Here is a 22585-nt window from a genome sequence, read left to right as displayed (position 1 = left end):
TACTTCAAGTATGGATATGTATTCCTGATTGCATGCCTGGTCAGTGTTTTTTATCACTGTGCTGTCATCACTGCTTGTTTCATTTAGCAGTTTTTCAAAGTAATTACTCCATACTTCAAGGATATCTTTTTCTCCTGTTTTCATTTCACCTTTATCATCTCTAATTCCTTTTACAGCACTCTTTCCTCCATTCCTAAGCTTCTTCAACAACCTCCAGAATATTTTGCCACCTTCTTGATATTTATTTTCTATATTCTTGCCAAAGTCCTCCCATGACTTTTGTTTAGCTAGTTTTACACACTGTTTAGCTTTCTTACATTTGTCTCTGTATTCTGTAAGAGTAAAAGCTGACTTATTTGACAGGAACTTTTGATATGCTTTCTTCTTTTCCTTCACTGCCTCTTTAACTTCCTGTGTCCACCAGGGAGTTCTGATTTTTTTATCTTTGCACACAACCTCACCACATGCCTCTCTGGCAGAATCAATCAATGTTTCCTTCAGAGTTTGCCACCGAATCTCCAAGGTTTGATTCCTGTTCTCAAACTCTTTCATTTTCTTTTCAATAATATTTCTGTATTTTAGTCTACAATTTACATCTGAGAGCTGCTCAACTTTTATTCGCTTTAAAACTTTCTTACATGTTATTCTTTTCAATATGAAATTCAATTTTATCCTGCTCAAGACTAAATAGTGATCACTTCCAATTTCAAATCCTCTGTACACTCTGGTGTCCTGCACCAGGGAGAAAACATCACTATCAACAATAACATAGTCAATGAGACTTTTCTTATTCCTAGCTTCTTCTCTCCATGTGAATTTGTGCACATTTTTATGTTGGAACATGGTGTTAGTAATAACCAGTCCATGTCCTGAGCAGAAATCCAACAGATATTTGCCATTATTATTAGCTTTGCTCTTTTCTCCAAATTTTCCCAAAATATTTTTGTATGTCTCACAATCATTTCCTACTCTACTATTTAGAACCCCAACAAGGACCAACTTTTCCTTTTTCATTGTGTCAGTTGCTTTTTCTAAAGCCTCAAAAAATTCCTCCACTTCTACCTTAGTAGAACCTTCTGTGGGACCATAGGCACAAATAAGTCTCATTGTCCAGTTCCCCATTCTCATATTTGCCCACATTACTCTACTTGAGACTGACTGCCATTCAAGAAGATTAGCCTCGTATTTTGTGTTGAATACTATGGCTACTCCTTCTTTTCCTTGATTGTTATTGCCTGAATATAACATTTTGTATTTATTGCTCAGAAAGATCTCACCAGTTTTGGTCTTTTTTGTTTCAGTCACCCCTATTATGTCGATCTGGTACTTATCTAATTCCTCAGCTAGCTCCATTTCTTTGCCATTCAGGCTTCTTACGTTGATAGTACTGATCTTTAACTCTGGTGATGTTGAGTTGGGGTTTGTTTTCAGATTTGTTCCAGTAGCTGACTTTTCGCTGTTCGCCCTGGTTCCCTGGCGAAAACAACGGGGGCCTTGTTTAACCGGGCGATGCCCCAGCCGGCATGAAATTTTGTCATGTTGTACCATCATTTTTTATTTTGGTTTAACCAATAAGAATACAATTTGGTCGGCTAAATCCCAAATTGCCAGCCCATCCTCGTTCGTTCAGTATCAAAGTAGATACCCAACAGGGTGCACCACGAGAAGGTGAGGATTGGACATTAGGTCAGAAGCCCTGGTCGGTTCTCCGCATTCCTTTAAAGGCTATGTGGAGGTCTCCTCTCATTTATACAGCTTTGACCCTTAAGCACCCCACTATAAAAGATGGAATGACATAATATTCATCCTTATAATTCCACTACGAAGAAAATGAATTTTCTGCAGCAGTGGCGCACCCAGAGGGGGGGGGGGGGCAACGGGCCCGGGCACCTCCCAAAGAAAAGGAAAAAACACTAGAAAAAATTCCAAAAATCTTTTCCTAATTAAAATTCATTTTTTTTTATTTATGTTGTGTGCTACTTATGAATTAGCGATCACTGAAGATGCTCAGTTATAGGTCGTATGCGATGTGTAGTGTGTATTCGCAAAACGTCTACTCAACTCAGCCCCCCCCCCCCAAAGGTTAAATCCTGAGCGCTCCCCCCCCCCCCCCCCCCAACATTAAATCCTGAGTGCGCCACTGTTCTGCAGTAAGCTGGTTTCCTTTGATTCTTCTCTCTAGATCTTTTAATTCACTTTGTGGGGACTGCACTGTGACTATGGGTTTCTAGATAATAAGTTGCTTTCGTTGCTTATGTTATCACATTCCAAATCAGTTGAAATATTGTATCTGTGATATATAGTTGTATAGTGATGCAGATATAGGTAGATTAGGCCCATAAGCCACAGTTCTTACTGGCATTTTGGATAGAAAATACCTTTATTCTTAGTGATATGTACAATCTTACATATTGGCAAAAATAGCAATCTTCTCAAGTTTTTGTTTTACATCATTGGGAAAACAAAAAAGACTATGACTTGCTCAATCCCTTTTCTCAATTTTTTACATGTATCAAACTTGTCCCAACAGTCTAATCTCACTCCCCAAGTAGTTTCATCTGAAAAATGTATAAGTATCTGAAAGTATGAAACAGGCCTTGATAGCAAATTCTGTCATATTTTGATTATTCCTTTTTCTTTGAAAGTAGCACAGGTATAACAAAAGGTTTAGGGACTAAATATATCAATTCTTAATGTTATAATGCATAAGTGAAAATTAACTACAAAGTAACACAGATGTGCTCAAACAGGAAACAGTACTTGAGCTGACATATGCTGCTGGTATGTTATATCTTTTTATTTACTCATGGCATGTATAAGGTGATCAGAATTAAAGTATCCTTGTTTAATGTCTTATGAGTGCCATCCATTGATCCAAATGCTGCAAAACTTTGCAAGAATACATTGCAATGCATAGAATGTCATGCAGAAGTGATATTTGAGGGTGAGGGGGAGAATGCGATTCCAAACTTCACCATCAGGAGCATTGTAAACACCCAATACGTGGAATTTGCATATCACACAACTCGACAAGTGCCGGGGGGGGGTTAAAAAGATGGATATAGGATTTGTCCCTTCATATGGTTGTTAATGATGTCATTAACCTTACCCCAGTGTGCTTTGCTTGTAGAGCTGTTGCAATGCTGTTACTGTACTATTCTAATTTTGTTGCTTGAACAAATATCAACAAGGTCCACTTTCTCCATGTTCTCTGCAATGACTGATTAGTCATTTTGAAGAAATGGGATCGTTGGGAGTTAGACCTGGCATTTGGTTCCTGCAGTGCACATGCTATATCAAGACACATGGATGTGCTTTGCACAATTTTCTGGAAAATTCTGTGAAGGATTCTACATTTCTACCAATTCAAGATAACCCGGACAACACAGGAATTGCACCTGCAGGACTTTGAAAGTTGATTGACATTCACTTTGACATTCCTTACTCGAGTGGAGTTGGATGCCACTTGGGCGTGGATGATTTCGTGAGGGAGATGAGGCTTTCTTTCACCTGAACAGAACTGTGAATACCCACAACTGCCAGGTGTGGGCTATACAAAACCCACAAACAATCCAACAAATTCCTTTGCATTTGCCTGAAGTTACTGTCTGGTGTGGGTTTACAGCTTTATTTATCATTGAATGATTCTTTTTTGAGGACATTTGCTAGTTGGGTCCTGTGACCTGCTTAATTACTGCCAAGTGGTATCACAATATGATAAACAATTTTGTTGTGCCACAGCTACATCAGTGCTTGTGCATGGATTCAGTCATTTTCGTGCAAGATGGTGCCCCTCCAGACATCGGTCAATCTGTACAGATTGACCGATGTCTGGAGGGGCACCATCTTGAAGAAACTGCATGGTTCTTCGAGGCAGCCATCCAGTTTCCCACTGCATGGCTGCCTCATTCACCTGACGTGATTCTATGTGGCTTTTGGCTCGCTCCAAGGATTTATTAAAGACAGAGTTGGGATCATCCCGATAACTTGCTAGCACTGAAGGACAACATAATGCAGCATGTTGCTGTTGAACACACTGCAAAGGATGCAGTTTGTGGCATACTGGGAAGGGCAGTACATTGAGTAGTAGAGCCTGTGAATACATAATGGAAGTGAATAAAAATGTGTTGTGTATGCTTGTGTTGCTTTTCTTCTTACACAGACAGAAAAATTACTACACCTACACTTGGTACAGCAAGCAGTGCTCCTGGTAGTGAATTTTGAAACTTTTTTTTTCTCTCTCAGATGTTGCTTCTGCACGATGCACAGTGTATTCCTCAGTTTCACAGCATTTATTTCATGGGGTGGCACTCCACAAGGCTTTAAACAGGGATACTTTAATTTTGATCACCCTGTATTTTCATTTTTACTGCTTGTTTAAGTCCAAAATGGTCTTCACAAATATGCCAGATACTTCCATGAAATATAGTTCTTGACTTTGCCGCTGGAAGAAATTAAATATTTTAATGGTTTTATTTGAATGAGTCTTTAGTATTTTGTGAAGAACCTGTACATGAGGAGAAAACAGTTGTTTTATTCTTGCAATACCAAGATTAATATTTAATTGCATAATGCTTATTTGCATATAATACTGTTTAGCATACCCAAGCTGAATCGAATTTTGTGTTTACTACCACATTTTGTGCCATCTAATTAAACAGTTGTGTTTTCTAAAAATATTTTGTTTTTTCAGAAATTCAACTTCAAAAAATTTTCATTGACTGGAATTAGAAACATTGAAGACATTTAAAATATTTAAATAAGTTAATTTGTTTAAATTTTTGGCAATTTCAAAAGAATGGAAGGACTTGACTTTAAAGCAAATGGCAAAGTATGGAATATCACACTTGTAAGTCACAAAACTTGTATTGTAGTTACTGTAAAGTATTATTTGCATTTTGCTATGGTTTTTCTTCAAGAAACAAAAAGATATGAAAAATTTATTTATGCCATAAATTTATTAATATATCATTGCATAAATCACTATGTATCATGCATATGGAAAATAATCATAATGCCAACATGTGCATGTTTGGTGCCATGGTAACTCAGCCCATAATCCTCTAAGGTCTGTTCCTATAATTAGATATTTTACTTTAAAAAAAAAAATTGTCTTGCAATTAAGTATTGTAGCCTGCACTAACTGAGTGAAATCTTTTTAATAAATATATGTAATAATTCCTGTGCTATTTTTATACTTTATATATATAATGGCAGCATACAAAGTGTGATAATTATATTCAGTACAGTAAATATCACCTTGAAGGAATAAATCAGACAAATTTTACAAGATTTCTATTCCACTGATTTGTCAATGTATGGGAGCTCATAAATTGTTTACTCACTTGCTGTAATTTTGTTGGTGTAAACAAATTCTAACATCGTCTGTGTTCTATGATATTTAACTGGAGGTTTCTGCTAAACAGCAATAGTTACATTTATGTTTGAATTTTGTTAATTTTCATTGAATGTACTGTGCATTTATTTAAATTTTTGTTTTTCTGTTCTGATCATGTTTTTATGTAACGACTTTGCCATATCCTTTATTTCAGTGATTAAAGTTTCTTACCATTGATAGTCTCACTCAGCAAGTATTATGCTTGCAGGTATTATAGATGCAGCTGTGACTATTCATATTCATTCTTTTCATGAATATGAAAAACTAGAATTTTTTTCATGAATATCAGTTCAATTCACAATAAGCTCCTGTGCATGTGCATAATTGGTAATTTTGTTTCAAATTACCAATTTCAGTTGTTAGCACCCTTATATTTTGAGAAATACATGATTCATGGCTTGTTTTTATATGTATATAGTAATATACATATAAATGTATATTCATACAACTATATATACTGTATATAGTTGTGCATTGTTTATATATAGTAGTCATGCATAGATAATATATTGTGTTTATGCTTAGTGCTAAATTCTAATGAAGTGAATGTAGTAGATTCACTTGTCAGTTTGACCTAAAAATAATATTATACTTTAATATTTGTGTATGTTTAAAATATATAAGTTCAAAGGACTTACTTAGTTGACTGAAAATGTGAGTTTTTACTGCTTTCAAGCAAAGCGCCATGAAGATAACATGTAATAGTGGCAGTTTTCCCTTCCCAACTGAATTGGAACCGGAAGTGTTATGCACATGTGAAAAAGAACTAAGTTAACTAAGTAAACCGTGCTGGATAGAGCTGTGTAAGGATATAGATATTAAAGATCTGAAAGCGTTTTTAGAGGGGTGCTTAAAGGTCAAAGCTGTATAACTGAGAGGAGACCTCCACATAGCCTTAAAAGGAATGCGGTGAACCGACCAGAGTCTAATGTCCAATCCTCACCTTCTCATGGTGCACCCTGTTAGGTATCTACCTGGATACCGAACGGACGAGGATGGGTTAGCAATTTGGAATTTAGCTGACCAAATTGTATACTTATTGACTTAAACCGAAATAAAAAATGATGGTACAACATGACAGAATTTCATGCCGGGTTGGGCGTCACCTGGTTAAACAAGACCCCGTTGTTTTTTGCCAGGGAAACAGCGAAAAGTCAGCCACTAGAACAAATATCAGAATGGTGAACTGGACAACAATGAGACACGTTTGTGCCTATGTCCCCAAAGAAGGGTCTACTAAGGTAGAAGTGGAGGAATGTTTTGAGGATTTGGAGAAAGCAACTGAATTTCATGTCGGGTGGGGCGTCACCTGGTTAAACAAGACCCCGTTATTTTTTTTTTTGCCAGGGAACCAGGGCAAACAGCGAAAAGTCAGCTACTAGAACAAATTCTAAAACTTACCCCAACTCAACATCACCAGAGTTCAAGATCGGTACTATCAACGTAAGAAGTCTGAATGTCAAAGAAATGGACTAACTGAGGAATTGGATAAGTACCAGATCGACATAATAGGGGTGTCTGAAACAAAAAACACAAAAACTGGTGAGATCTTTCTGAGCAATAAATACAAAATGTTATATTCAGGAAATGACAATCAAGGAAAAGGAGTGGCCATAGTATTCAACACTAAATACGAGGCTAATCTTCTTGAATGGCAGGCTGTTTCATGTAGAGTGATGTGGGCAGATATCAGAATGGTGAACTGGACAATGAGACTTATTTGTGCCTATGTCCCCAAAGAAGGTTCTACTAACTAAGGTAGAAGTGGAGGAATGTTTTGAGGATTTAGAGAAAGCAACTGACACAATGAAAAAGGAAAAGTTGGTCCTTGTTGGGGATCTAAATAGCAGAGTAGGAAATTGATTGTCAGACATACAAAAATATTTTGGGAAAATTTGGAGAAAAGAGCAAAGCTAATAATAATGACAAATACCTGTTGGATTCTGCTCAGGACATGGACAGGTTACTACTAACACAATGATCCAACATAAAAATGTGCACAAATTTATATTTGGAGAAGAGGCAAGGAATAAGAAAAGTCTCATTGACTATGTTATTGTTGATAGTGATGTTTTTCCACTGGTGCAGGACACAGGAATGTACAGAGGATTTGAAATTGGAAGCGATCACCATGTCTTGAGCAGGATAAAATTGAATTTCATATTGAAAAGAATAACATGTAAGAAAGTTTTAAAGCAAATAAAAGTTGAGTAACTCTCAGATGTGAACTGTAGACTAAAATGCACAAATATTATTTCAAGAAAAAATGAAAGAGTTTGAGAACAAGAACCAAGCCTTGAAGAAAACACTGATTGATTCAGCCATAGAGGCATGTGGTGAGGTTGTCTGCAAGGATAGAAAAATCAGAACTCCATGGTGGACACAGGAAGTTAAAGAGGCAGTGAAGGAGAAGGAAAAGAAGAAAGCATATCAAAAGTTCCTGGCAAATAAGTAAGCTTGTGCTCTTAGAGAATACAGAGACAAATGTATGAAAGCTAAATACTGTGTAAAACTGGCTAAACAGAAGTCATGGGAGGACTTTGGCAAGACATAGAAAATAAATATCAAGAAGGTGGCAAAATATTCTGGAGTTTATTGAAGAAACTTAGGTGACATGAAAACAGGAGAAAAAGATATTATTGAAGTATAGGGTATGAATTTTTAGAGTGGTGCTTAAGAGTCAAAGCTATATAACTGAGAGGAGACCTCCACATAGCCTTCAAAGGAATGCGGAGAACTGACTATGCTTCTGACCTAATGTCCAATCCTTACCTTCTCATGGTGCACCCTGTTAGGTACCTACTTGGATACTGAACAGACGAGGATGTGCTGGCAATTTGGAATTTAGCCGACCAAATTGTATTCTTATTGGCTTAAAGAATAAAATTTGGCCGGCATGGCTGGCCGAGCGGATAGCGTATCGGCTCTCCAGCCAAGAGGCTGTGACTTCAAATCCTGCCGTGGACATGGATGTTTGTCATTGTCTGTGGAAATAATAGTTGGGGTAGCAGGCGGTAGATGTAATTGATGGATTGAGTGATGAAGATAGAGCTTTAGAGTAGGTGTCCTCCCTCGATGAGTCATTGGACTCCCTGGAGGTCCAATAATAATAATAATAATTTAAACCACAATTTCTTCGAAAATTGCTAAATGAAACAAGCAGTGATGACAGAACAGTAGTAAAAAACACACCAGGCATGCAGTCAGGAAGACATGAAGTAGAAAAAGCCATCAAAAGCCTGAAATGTGGAAAGGCAGCAGGAGTAGATGATATTCGACCAGAAATGTTCAAGTATGTTGGTATAAAAGTCTTATAGTGGATGTACTGCATAGTTCAGAAGGCCTGGACAGAGGGACAAATTCCAAATGATTGGAGTAGAGCTCTATTATTATTATATATAGTAACCATATATAAAAAGGGAAATAAAACTGAATGTGAGAATTACTGAGTTTTCCTGGTAAGATATATGCAAGTATACTTGAGAAATGGTTGAGAAGGATTGTGGAAGAAAAGCTTGGTGAAGAACAAGCTGGATTCAGGCCAAATAGAGGCTGTCAGGATCAGATTTTCACTTTATGACAGACAGTTGAGAAACCATGGGAACATAACGGAGATCTGTATTTAAGTTTTGTAGACCTGGAAAAGGCATATGACAAGGTGTCAAGACAAGCTATTCTAAATGCTACAGTTATATGATTTTAATGGGGCATTATATCAAGCAATACTTAGTCTTAATTTGAGTTGTAAGTCAGCAGTTAGAATTGAAGGAAGTACAGGAAGGTGGTTTAATGTTAAATCTGCTATCAGAAAAGGATGTGCATTATCCTCAATCTTATTCATTATATTCATTATGGATCACATTATGAAGGAAAGTGGTATTAAACCTGATATCAAAATTGTAGGTGTTAATTTCAGCTCTTTGCTTTATGCAGAAGATGTTATACTTCTAAATAAATTCGCTACAAGTCTGCATGATTCCCTGACTAAATTGAATAACTGTTGTAATAGATATGGTATGAAGATCAGCATTAAAAAGACAAAGACAATGAAAATAGGCAGAAACATTGAAAATATCAACTGCATTGTGAATGGAGAACTTATTGAACAAATAAAACATTTCAGCTACTTAGGCACGATTTTTAGTGAAGATGGTAAATTAAATATGAAAAGAGACAACAGAATCAACAAAACTGGTATGGTAGGAAGTGAACTGAATAAATGTATGTGGAATAAGAGAGAAATTAGTCAAAACACTAAATTAGCTGTATACAAGACAGTGTTCAAACCAATTTTAACTTATGGATCTGAGAGCTGGGGTAGAAGTAAAACATTTGACCTAAGACTAGAGACTGCAGATATGAGCATCCTGAGATTGATTAGGGGCATGAATAGATGGCATCAATGGCAATTTCATATTAAAAGCAGGGATATTAGGAAAGAACTTGATATTGTCAGCATCCAGGAATTCATTAGCATAGCTAATCTCAGGTGGTATGGTCACTGAAGCAGAATGGGAGAGAAAAGATTAGCAAAACAAGTGTTCTCTGCCAGTTGACAGGAAAAAGACAAAGAGGAAGACCAAGATATAGGTGGATTGATATAGTAAAAAGTGCCTTAGAAGACAGAAATATAAGATCTTATAATATTGGAGTCTTGACAGTAATAGACTGATTTGGAAAAAAATTTGATGTAAATTTTTCATGTAGTGCTATCATATCCTGTACACCCTTAGGGTATATATCAGGAATTTGATGATGATGAGTTTTTAGAAGAGTTTAGAAGAAAGTTCTATGAGTATTAGTCTTTCAGAAAGAAAGATGTTTAGAAAACTGTTTAGCTGTTATGTTACAAAAGTAACTGGAATAGCAGTTGTGGAAGAAATTCATTGGAGCTTTGGAACTTGATAAATGAAATTTCTTATATAGGAAGAGAAATGTGTATTGGATATTTAAGGTTCCATTAGTAAAGTTTAGCTGGCTATTTTGGACTTGATTTTTAAATGTTAAAACATTTTTTTCTTGGGAATCCTTTATACAGGAAGAGGAAAAAATATTGTGAAACTTGAAGAATAAAATTTTTTAGAAGCCATTAAAGGAGAAATGCTAGACAATGTTTGAATTTGAAGATATTTTGTTATCAAGGCTGAACTTTTATAGGAAATTAGTTATTTCCAAGATAAAGTGGTTTCAAAAGAACTGTTTATGCCAAAGAAATAAAGAAACTGTTTCATTCAAGAGATGTCTAATTAAGTTAAGAGACTAGAGACTTTTTAGCTGGTATATTTTGGGCCCAAAAACCCGATAAGATATGATTTGTTTGTTTGTCTTTTTGGATTTTAACACACGTTTCTGTTGTTGAAGTAAAGTTAGAATATTGTATATATATATTTTAAAAATGTATCTTAATATTATTAAACTGTTCTTCATTTTTTATATTTAGAGATGTGAAGACTCAATTTAAGTAAATTGAGTCATTATTTAAATTAAGGGGATATTAAATCCCACATTAAAACCGAATAAGAAACTCAAAGATCGGAATGAAAGAGTCTCATGCCGAATATAGTAATTATAAAAGTATCGGCGATTACTAGCGTAAGCTAAAGCACGTAGTCCAAGTACGTAGTACAAACTAGGGCAACTCGTAGCAAAGGTGGAGAAAGTTCTGATCACTATTCTTAGTATTTTCCATAATGTAAAACCCATCTCCTAGGAGATGTGTGATGTTATGCATTATGGTGGGAGGTCACTACCTAGACCGGTTTCGATCTTTATTGAGATCTCATCAGTGAGTAGCTAGACCAAAATAATACTAAAGGTATAACGAAAAGAACTTATGTACTTTGCTATACGAGTTGTTTAAAAGCTGCACCCATAAATTATTTAAAATAAAGAGCCAATAGGCTTCATTTCGGCGATGTAAACATTATTTAAATTAAGGGGATATTAAATCCCACATTGTTTTAAAATCGAATATGGTAATTATAAAAGTATCGGCATTTTAAAAATTTAAATTGTTTTAAAAATATTTGGTTTTAAAACAATGTGGGATTTAATATCCCCTTAGTTTAAATAATGTTTACATCGCCGAAATGAAGCCTATTGGCTCTTTATTTTAAATAAATTAAATTGAGTCTTTTTATATTTACAAAATTGCAAAACTATTTTCACAATAGGTGCAATAGACAATATTTAATAATTTAAAACTTGTTCACAATGGTGTAATCCACCACATGATTTAATAAATAAATAATAAATTAAGCTTTTTACAAATAATGAAAAGTTTTTAGAACTTTCTTCGCTAGAAACACCTTTCCATAACATTCCCTCATTTTCGAAATTCATGAGAAACAATACATTAGAGACTTAAAGCACGAAGGAAAAAGTGATCTTGTTGTGCACGTCTTCTCTGAACATCATGATATGGTTGGCTGTCTGCTTTCATGCCATACTCAGAAAACAATGTTATCACTAGAATATTTAAGAAGTATTTTGAAGTGATTCATTGATGTGGCATCTTGAACACATACTAAAGAAATTTCTGGTTGTCACATACTTCATGTTATCAGAAAATTTCTTATTCGTTTGTGTAACGTACAAGACCTCATTTATGCTGGTAACTACCTACAAATTTTATGCAACAATACATAGATAGCGCATGATGTATCTGATAACATGCATGATTAGCTATTATGCTATCTGTTGCTTTTATTTAAAAAAAAACATTAGTTAAGTGTTCAGATCTTTTTATATGCTATCAGTTAATTGGATAGCAAACATGTCGAAGTCCTAATTTTTGTAATTAAATCTAGGAGCCTTACTGCATTATTCATTTTTGTGACTCTAGTCCTTGTAGTTATCACATCAAGTATTTTCTCATTTTATTTAGTTGTGCCATCATCATATCTTTAGCCTTTCATGACTTTGAAAGGGGGAGGCATTATGTGATCATTAAGTAGCAGTTTACTATAGATACTCATAATTTTGTCAAAAATTACAGCATAAGCTGTGCTGCTATGCATATTCATAGTTATGTGTGAAGTTTCAGTCATTATTGCTTCTGCAGCCGTTTTTAATGTTTTGCGTTATAAAGACTAGCTAATGGTGTGACTTCTGACCATCATTTACTGGAATGTGCTTATAATACATAATAAGTCTAAAAATAATATCTGCACTATGAATTATTGAAACATCCACCCTATTCTGCAGATTTGGCTCCCTCTGACTTTCATCTATTAAAACTAAAACACTTCCTTGCTGGGCAGCGTTTTTCTTTGAATCAAGAGATGATTGCAGCTGTTGAGTATTTTGCAGATCTTACTGAGAGAACCACTACAGGGACGGAATAATGATGCTTGAGCATTGCTGGAATAAATGTTGCATTTATTCCAGCAATGTATTGCATAATCAAGGAAATTACATTTCCCATGACATACAAATTAGGAGATTAAATTACACTAGTCACGAAATTCCATTCTTCTTTTTATCGTTTACTCAAGTGTAAGCAAACAAAGTTTGAAAGTGAAGTATCTTCACAACTACATTATTTGTACAAGATGTGTATATAGAAATGTGTAAATTGCTATGCAATGTACATCCAAAAGGAAGATGTGTACATTGTTGTGCATTTTATACGAAAGATCACTACTCAGACCACTTTTGACCTCTGAGGTCTCATTAGTGGGAGCTGGACCAAAGTTACTAACGTTGAATCAATATAGTCATATATTTTCCATTAACAAATAGCAAAACGGTGTTTCACCATTAATATATCACTATTTTTGATATAGAAATTATATCAGAATGTAATTTCTTGTCTAGCATAATTTACTTTGTAACCAAGTGTAAATAAAACTATCTTGAAAATAGAATCCTTTCATGATCCCAAATGTTTGCATTATTTCATGTTTTGATTGCCATTTTGCTGTTTTTTATGCAAAACTACACACACACACATACACAGAGAGAGGTAGGTGTGTACTGGAGAAGTCATTTTCTGTTCTTGCACGAACATATCAGTGAGGTTTGCATCTGGGTGTACATTTACAATTGTTTGCATAAAACATAATTTAAATAAACCTTTATTAACATGCCTTGATTATAAAACAGGTAATTTTTTAACCAGGTAAAAAAAAATTATTCAAATTCTATACTTTTGTCTACACTTTTGTTTTAATTTTGTATAGTCTACAGTATGTAAGAAGATAATGGAAAAACTTGGACAAGATTCAGTTGATCAAAGGCAAAAGCAAGTGGTATGTATTAGCCAAGATAGTTTTTACAAGGAATTGACAGATGAAGAAAAAGCTTTAGCATTTAGAGGAAAATATAATTTTGATCATCCGGGTAAGTGACATATATAGTCTTTTGTTAATTATTTGTTAACTAAAGGCATGTAGTTAGGTAAAGAATATGTTGCAGTAACTCCTCCAGTTCCAATTTTCATTTTATCATTTTTTGCAGTTGAAAAAAAAAATTAATTTTTAAAGCTCAGAATATTTCAGAAATATTCATTTACAAAAGTTATTCAGAAATGGAAAATTATATAATAAGTAAACAATCACAGAAATGAAACCAAGATTCATCTATTGTTTGGATAGTATATGAATCTTGTAGAATGGAACTTGGAAAATGAGAGTACACAGTGCACCTTGCTATTTTTTTTCTTTGATATTCTTAATAATTTAATACCTTATATTAAGACCTTAATATGTTATAGAGAAAAAATGAGTGTCTTTCTGCATTGTTTGAGGCTAAATTATTAATAATAGTTAAAAAAAAAAAAAAAAAAAAAAAAACAAGCCCTTGTTCATTTGACATTTTTGAACAACAACTGATTACATGTTTTCTTGCGAGGGATTCTGTAATACTGATTTTTTTATTTATTTTTTATTATAATTATTGAAGAAGGATGTTCAAAAATCACAGTTATTATGACATACCCTTGAAAATAATCAAAGCAGTACCAGAACTATCCTGCAAAGATAATGGTTGATGGAAAGATGACTAAGAGCTTTCCTTTTTCCACTTGAGCTCTTCAGAAAGACTCTTTGGTACCATATCTTTATATTATTACTGCTGATTATTACTCTAACATTCAGACTTCCCAAAAGCGCTTAGATAATTTATGTAAAAATGCAGCACTGATTGAGTTGGTAATCAATAGTAGTAAAACTGAAGTCCTAAAGAGCAGAATAGAAGGAAATATTAGGATAAATAACCATCTTCTTGAAGTAAATGATTTTGAGTATCTTGGTTACTACATTGTTCTATTTCTTTTCATTTCCTATTCATATCCTAACTGACATTGTGTAAAGAAAGCACAATGCTCTTCATTTCCATGAGTCTTCTGGTTCCCATCTGCCATACGGCCACGGGAGGGTAGCTATATGCTACCATTCTAGGGAGAGATGATTATGAGCAAGGTGGTTTCCCGTTGCCTTCCTTGCCGTAAGTATTTATGACTGTAACCTGTGTGTTCACAGGGCCGGTTTGCCTGCTTGCGGGATGAAAAACCTCAGATAAACTGGCGGAAAAAACCCTGCGGCCCACGCCCAAGACCGGCTAACTTGGCTGTGGCTGAGGAAGATCCTTAAGCTCCTCACGTCGTGGACGGGAATCGAACCTAGGACACTCCTTCCCCAGGCATATGGTTGCGAAGCGCAAAGCCACTAGGCTAACCATCTGGAAATCCAGTCTCATCACCACAAATGCCAAAATTCTATACAAAACCATAGTTACATATAGTGCCTAAACAGAACATCAACACTCATTGAGCAGTTAATATCATCAATAGCTTTGGGACAAGATGTTTTTGAATAATACTAGGATATACAATGCAAGATCACACAATACCGTCTTTCTTGAAGAAAGCCAGCAAAGACCTCTAAAAGAAACAATTCAAAAATATCAACAGTGAGATGGTTGGGATACTGACTCACAAGGGTTGTAAGTCAGTAAAAAAAAGTTCGGTAAAAAAAAATAAGTTAAGCACATTTTTTTGGGAAAAAATTGCCTTTATTTCTCAACATAGTCTCCATCGAGGTTCACACATTTTGTCCAGCGAGTTTCCAATTTTTTCTTCCCATCTAAAAAGTAGGATTTGTCAAATTGTGCAAAATAGTCATTGACTGCCTTGATGAAATCCTTGTTTGAAGAAACTTTTTTCTCACTGAGCCAAATTTTTAAGTTTGGGAAGAAGAAAAAGTCACACGAGGCCAAGTCCGAAGAATACAGTGGATGTGGAGCCAATTCGAACCTCAATTTGTGCAATTTTGCCATTGCGGCAGCCGATATGTGAGACAGTGCATTGTCTTGATGAATGAGCACTTTTTGTGCTCCAATCCTTTTTTTTTCAGTTCTTCTTTTAAACGGTCCAACAATGACTCATAATAGACCCCTGTTATTGTCTTACCCTTTTCCAAATAGTCTATCATGATAATTCCTTGGAAATCCCGAAGAAAACCTGCCAGCCTGGTTGGCTGAGTGGTTAGCATATCCGCTCTCCAGCCAAAAGGATTTGGGTTCGAATCCTGCCGTAGGCATGGATGTTTCTGATTGTCTGTGAAAATACCATTGGTGGTGGTTGGTGGTAGATGGCGTTGGTGTAGATGATGAAGGTAGTTGCAGTTGGTGGAGTGGTGGAGACGGAGAGTTGTAGAGTAGGTACCCCCCTCGGTGAGTCTTTGGACTCCCTGGAGGTGTTATGCAATAATAATAATAAAACGGTGACCATCATCTTCCCAGCTGACAAAACAGTCTTTGCTTTTTTGCCCGGTGAAAGAGCAAACAAACTTTGCTCTTTCACCGGGCATTGTCCACTGTTTTGACTGTTACTTGAACGCAAGTGTGTAGTGGTGGATCCATGTTTTGTCTACAGTCACGAATTGACCCAAAAAATCCTGTGAATTGCCATTAAACATCACCAAACACTGTGTTGAAATGTCTTTTCACGTGCATTTTTGATCGACAGTCAACAATCGCGGCATGCACACAGCTTTTTCATGTGCAATTTTTCGTGCAGGTTATTATGCACCAATTCAGTTGAGATGCCTACAATCTCATGCACTTTTACTCGGCGATCTTCCATAACGATACCATGAATTTTGTCAATCATTTCCTTTTTAGTGATCTCAGTTGGGCATCCGGAGCACCTTCATCTTTGATGGACTTACGACCACGTTTAAACTCATTTATCCAAAAATAAATAGTCTTTAATGCTGGTGCAGAGTCCCCATGAACTGCACGTAACTTGGCTTTGATCTGTGTGGCTGTCCGCTTCTTCAAATAAAAGTATTTTATCACTGCACGAAACTCATTTTTCTCCATTTTTTTAATGAAAAATGCAGACCTGGTTATTTTAAATGTTTGCCAAATGAGAATTACACTTTGCACATGGCTAAAATTTTGCTGTGGGTCATGAAAAGGATTCATTCATTCATTTCATATGGCGATTCAGCGGCCGTGAGCCCCTTTTACGGGGAGGTATGGTACCGCCTCAATCCTTCCTATTTTTATCTGGGCTCGGGACTGGCATAGCTGACAATTCAGACCTCGTGTTGGAGGGATTGTCTCAAGTATTCCTGACTGTATCCGTGTGTATCCACGAGCCAGTTTGCCTGCTTGCGGGCAAACTGGCCCGTGGATACACACCCAGATAAACTGGGGGAAAAAAGCTTGCTGTCCATGCCCAAGACCGGCTAACTTGGCTATGGCTGAGGAAGATCCTTAAGCTCCACATGTTGTAGACGTTAATCAAACCTAGGACACTCCTTCCCCAGGCATATGGTTACGAAGTGCATAGCCACTAGGCTAACTGCATGGACATGAAAACGATGATACTTGCCGACACTGGTTATGAATGAACGAATTGTGTCGCCATCTATTGGAAATTTTGGAAACAGAGGAAGACCAAGAAAATAGTTTTGGCAATACATAAGTAAACTTGTTGAAAATTTTTGCACTTGGTTATATCATAAATTAAAGATGCCAAGAAATTATATTCTTAGTTTAATTCTTTATCCAAATGTAAGCAATCAAATTTTGCATGTGAAGTAACTTCATGACTGGGCAACTCGTACGTAGAGGCTAATAACTTCACACCACTTGCCTTACTATCCCATAATGCAAAGCATATATCCTTACAGACATGTATAATATTGTGCATTATAGGAAGGATCACTACCAAGGCCGGTTTCAACCTTTATTAAGGTCTCACATCGGTAGAAGCCAGACCCAAAAGTGATGCCAAGGTTGAAGTAAAGTAGAAGTCATATTTCCATATACAAGTAGCCAAAAGATGTCACACCTTATTACTAAGTGTAATAAGTTTAATTGCCAAGTATAAGCAAACAAAGTTTGCTCGTGAAATAACTTCATGACTGGGCAACTCATATATAAAGGCTAATGACTTCACATCACTTGCTTAGTATAATGCATAGCATTATACATGTCCATAAGGATATGTGCTTTGCATTGTGGGATACTAAGGCAAGTGATGTGAAGTCATTAGCCGCTATATACAAGTTGCCCAGTTGCGAAGTTACTTCACGTGCAAACTTTGTTTGCTTACACTTGGATAAAGGATTAAACCAAGAATATAATTTATTGGCATCTTTAATTCATAAGCAAATTTCTGGACATGCCTGCTGTAAATTGCCATTCTGAGGTTTATGCTCTATCCTGTAATTGGGTGACCAGCTTTCCCTGTGGTTGTTCATCATTGTGTCCATGGTGGATGGCTTCCTCTCTCAAACTTCTTCACCAGTGCAGGAGTAGCTGAAGGTTCTGTTCTATCATCTATCCTTTACAGTTAAACAACTTTCTCTCATTGACCAATATAATGTTATCCATGGTCCATTCTTCCTACTAATTCCACAAATACTACAGTGTACGTTTACATCCCAAGGCGCTTAGAATCTGCATCAGCACCTTGAATACTGATCTTCATACACTCTTTAGGGACTAGGATAACTTAGTAATCTTCATTACTACCAAAATACATTCTTGCCTTCTTTCTTTCTCACAAAAAAAAAAAAAAAAAAAAATCTTGCCAGTTTCCCTTACATTCAGTAATATAGAAATCATTAGACAGAATCAGATCACTTTTTATGAGCTAACATTTTCCTCTAGACCCTCCTGACATAAACATCAGTTTCCTAAACCATTCAAGATGTGATGATACATTCTTCCAGCTATATTTAATTCTAAATCTAAAATCTGCACTCATCTTCAGAATATGTCCACATATTTTAGATGGTACACTAAAAACTTCACTAAAAATTCTTGATGCTGTCTAGAGGAGATCTATTTAACTGATGGATAATTTCTCACGCTTTTTCTCTCTCTGTCTGACTCACATCATGCTCTGTTCTATGCCTTTTCTTCAGCTCTTCTAAACCAATTTGGCATCCATCATTCTTTCACATTCCATTGGGCCTATTTACAAGCAGTAGCTTTCCAGCATCCCTTTTTCTATTCAACTGCAAATGCAGCTGAGCTTGTGTCTCCTTCTTCTCTTTTATTCCATCTATACCTTCTCTCTGGAACAGCTTTCTTTATAAAGTGATCTCCAACAACTACCATTGCCAGTTTTTCAAGAAAAATGTCAGTAGGTTCCTTCTTTCTCTACCTATGCCTCCCCCCCCCCAGTACACTTGAGCAGGATCGTCGCCAGATTAGATTGCGCCCTGAGGCAAGCAATTAAATATTATCCCTGATGGATTATAAGACAAAAATATAAGAAAATCTCCAATTGCTATTTTGTTTTTATTACAAGAGATATAATAATATTAATTAAATGTTTGTTCTATGGGGATGTCGCAAAATAAAACTGATTAAAAATTATTTGCGAACCGCAATGACCCAAGAAAGATTGGTTGGTCTAGCAACTATATCGATAGAGACGGGCATAGCTTATAATTTAAATTTATAAGCTCTTCTACATTTAAATTATAAGCTATGCCCTCTTCTATCGATATAGTTGCTAGACCAGCCAATCTTTCTTGGGTCATTGCTGTTCACAAATAATTTTTAATCGGTTTAAGCATGGAAAAACTTCTTTTCACACTTGCTACACTAACAGGAATTGTTAGCGTAGCGACACCACCTACCTCAATATGGCTGAACGAGCACCCTTATTAAGCCGTGCCATGAGGCAGGCTGCCTCTATGCTACACCCTGTCGACAGTACTGCACTTGAGTACATAGGTTCTTCACCTCGCATGTTTGGGATTGATTAAAATTTTCTTAATGGCCTAACAATAAAAAGAAAGTTCATAAACAATTATTATAATCAATGATAACTGACAAAATTTAAATAATTTCACTCATAAATGCAGTCTTCAGATGTTAATGATTTTATATTTAAAATGCTGTCTGTATGGTAGGCATTACTAATATATATATATATATATATATATATATATATATATATATATATATTAGTAATCCATGTAGATTTAATTTTAAAATTTATTATTTTCACCAAATATCAAATAAAAAGCAGTTATACTTGAATGGTTCTCTAGGAGAATTGGTTTGTGCAGAAGTTAGGATGTGAGAGTTAGAAGAGAATTAAATTAAGGGGATAAAAATCTCTTATTATTTTACAGCCAGTATGCGAAACTCTGAGATCGAAAACTATGATCAGCGAATCCAAGCGTAAACACCTGATAGTACAACACCAAGGCAACTCAAAGCAAAGGTGGAGCAAGCTCCCTCACTATCCTTGATATTTTCTCATAATGTAAAACACAGCTCCTAGGAGATGTAATACTGCCTTACATTATGAGGAGAGGTCACTACCCAGACCGGATTCAACCTTTTTTGAGGTCTCATCAGTAACTAGGTAGACCTGGGTGATATCAAAGTTTAAGTGAAAAGAACTTGCATACCTTCACTATATGAATGCCAGAAAGGTGTGCCCATATAGTATACCTAAGATAACAAGCCAAACGGCTATTTTTTCTGGCGAAGTTAATTAAATTAAGGGGATAAAAATCCCTTATTATTTTACAGCCAGTATGCGAAACTCTGAGATCGAAAATTACGATCTAAGAGTTTCATGCCAAAGAACTGTCGGCGAATCCAAGCGTAAGTGAACACTTGGTAGTACAACATCAAGACAACTCGAAGCAAAGGTGGCGCAAGCTCCCTCACTATCCTTGATATTTTCTCATAATGTAAAACACAGCTCCTAGGAGATGTAATACTGCTTTACATTATGAGGAGAGGTCACTACCCAGACCAGTTTCAACCTCTTTTGAGGTCTCATCAGTAACTAGGTAGACCTGGGTGATATCAAAGTTTAAGTGAAAAGAACTTGCATGCCTTCACTATACAAATGCTAGAAAGGTGTGCCTATATATTATAACTAAGATAAAAAGCCAAACGGCTATTTTTTCTGGCAAATTTAATTAAATTAAGGGGATAAAAATCCCTTATTATTTTACAGTCTGGGTAGTGACCTCTCCTCATAATGTAAGGCAGTATTATATCTCCTAGGAGCTGTGTTTTACATTATGAGAAAATATCAAGGATAGTGAGGGAGCTTGCTCCACCTTTGCTTCGAGTTTACTTGGTATTGTACTACCAGGTGTTCACTGATGCTTGGATTCGGTGATAGTTCTTCGTCACAAAACTCTTAGATCGTAGTTTTCAATCTCAGAGTTTGGCATACTGGCTGTAAAATAATAAGGGATTTTTATCCCCTTAATTTAATTAACTTCATCAGAAAAAATAGCCGTTTGGCTTTTTATCCTAGAATACACTTATCTTGAAATTGTCTATAGCAAACTTACTGTAATGAGCTGTTTGCTCTTTAAGAATTCATTATAGTGCAAGATAACGAAATCTGATAGATACATGAAATTCCAATCCATTGGAGGTTCATGTGTCTGATTTCATTATGTTTTGGCTGTAATATTCAAAATATATCATGTTCTGTGTTGAACTGTATCTTATTCGGAGCAGAGCTGTGCAAATTCTAGCTTCAGGGCTACACTCTAAATGTTTTGATGGTTTGCCTCATTTTTCAATTTAGGTTTTATTTTATTTATTTATTTTCAGTTTCTACTGCCTTTCATGTCTCTGCAGTATTAACTCCTATTCATAAAATGAATTATGTGTAATAAGTGAAATGGATATCAGCAGCAAAGTGTCACCATTTGCAGAATGTTTCTTAATAATGCTGGTTATTCTAGTGTTAAGGAGCAGGGAGGGAATATATATGCACCTACATCAGTTCTTCAAACTTTTCTCAGAATTTAAGTCTGTTTCTTTTAGACCCTTTTGTACTCATTCAGTTTGTACAGTCCTGCTCTGGGAAATTATGAAAAATGAATGTAAACTAAAAAAAAAAAAGTTGATTGGAATGAATTTTCAATTTTCTTTATGTAGATGCTTTTGACAATGACTTGATAATTAAGACACTTAAAGATATTCTCAGTGAAAGAGTTGTCCATGTACCAGTTTATGACTTCATCTCCAATTCCAGGTAAAACAATTTTCTCAAAATATTGTACTCTGTTTTAAATAAATTTTGTGCATCTTACAGGCTGTTCCAGACACAGAAATCATTAATTTGGAAATATCTAAGAGAATAGCAGAAGTGAGAGATAGAGAAAGAAATGGAGTAATGAAATCGAATCCTGAATTGATATATATAATTGTTTCAGAGGTACATATGAAAATAAACAGCTGTGTAACATTAAACTGAAAGTTCAAGTAACATCATGTGCAGTTCTTGCTAGGCTTTCATTAGTATAATGCTAGTATCAGAGATGAAGGCATACTATAAACAGTGTGTCAAAACAATAACATTCAAATATAACTAGCATGATACAACAGTGTAATTTATATATGATAAAGATTATGCATGTGTGTGTGTTGTTTATAATCATCAAATTCCTGATCCTCTACCCTCAGGGTGTGTATGACATACTATTATCATGTCACTTATATAGATTACGTTATGAATACTGTCCTGTTGACAGTTTTCTTCCTTCTCTAGGGAAGTTCTCATGCACAACTCTATCTAGATATCAATCTTCTTGCAGGTAATTTTCCTGCTATCCTATTGTCATGAAACGCTTGTTTTTGTTTACCATTCATCTCCCATTCTGTTTGTGACCATACCATCTTCCTTCTCTAGGGCAGTTCTCATGTATCACTCTATCTAGATATCAGTCT

At 35.6% G+C, this 22585-nt stretch overlaps 1 protein-coding gene across 4 annotated transcripts in view; it reads left to right on the top strand.

Annotated features, from left to right (window-relative positions):
- Positions 1-22585, top strand: part of LOC150110652 (uridine-cytidine kinase 2-B-like) — a 169617-nt gene that overhangs the window by 16154 nt on the left and 130878 nt on the right. For 3 of the 4 annotated variants that reach the window (XR_016549005.1, XM_090400023.1, XM_090400032.1), the window contains exons 2-3: positions 13582-13741; positions 21794-21890. Coding sequence is in view for 3 of the 4 variants with exons in the window: in XM_090400023.1 (XP_090256149.1) it covers positions 13582-13741; positions 21794-21890 (257 nt within the window). In the remaining variant the exon portion in view is untranslated. Of the gene's footprint in view, positions 1-4693; positions 4850-13581; positions 13742-21793; positions 21891-22585 lie in introns of all 4 variants that reach the window. The other variant, XM_090400045.1, reaches the window with a different exon arrangement.

The sequence above is a fragment of the Typopeltis vanoorti genome, chromosome 1 (genome assembly GCF_054136105.1).
Source record: "Typopeltis vanoorti isolate ZY-2024b chromosome 1, IOZ_Tvanoo_1.0, whole genome shotgun sequence".
Lineage (NCBI taxonomy): Eukaryota > Metazoa > Arthropoda > Arachnida > Uropygi > Thelyphonidae > Typopeltis > Typopeltis vanoorti.
The sequence above is the reverse complement of the archived record's forward strand: the minus strand, read 5'-3'. Positions and strand labels throughout refer to the sequence as shown.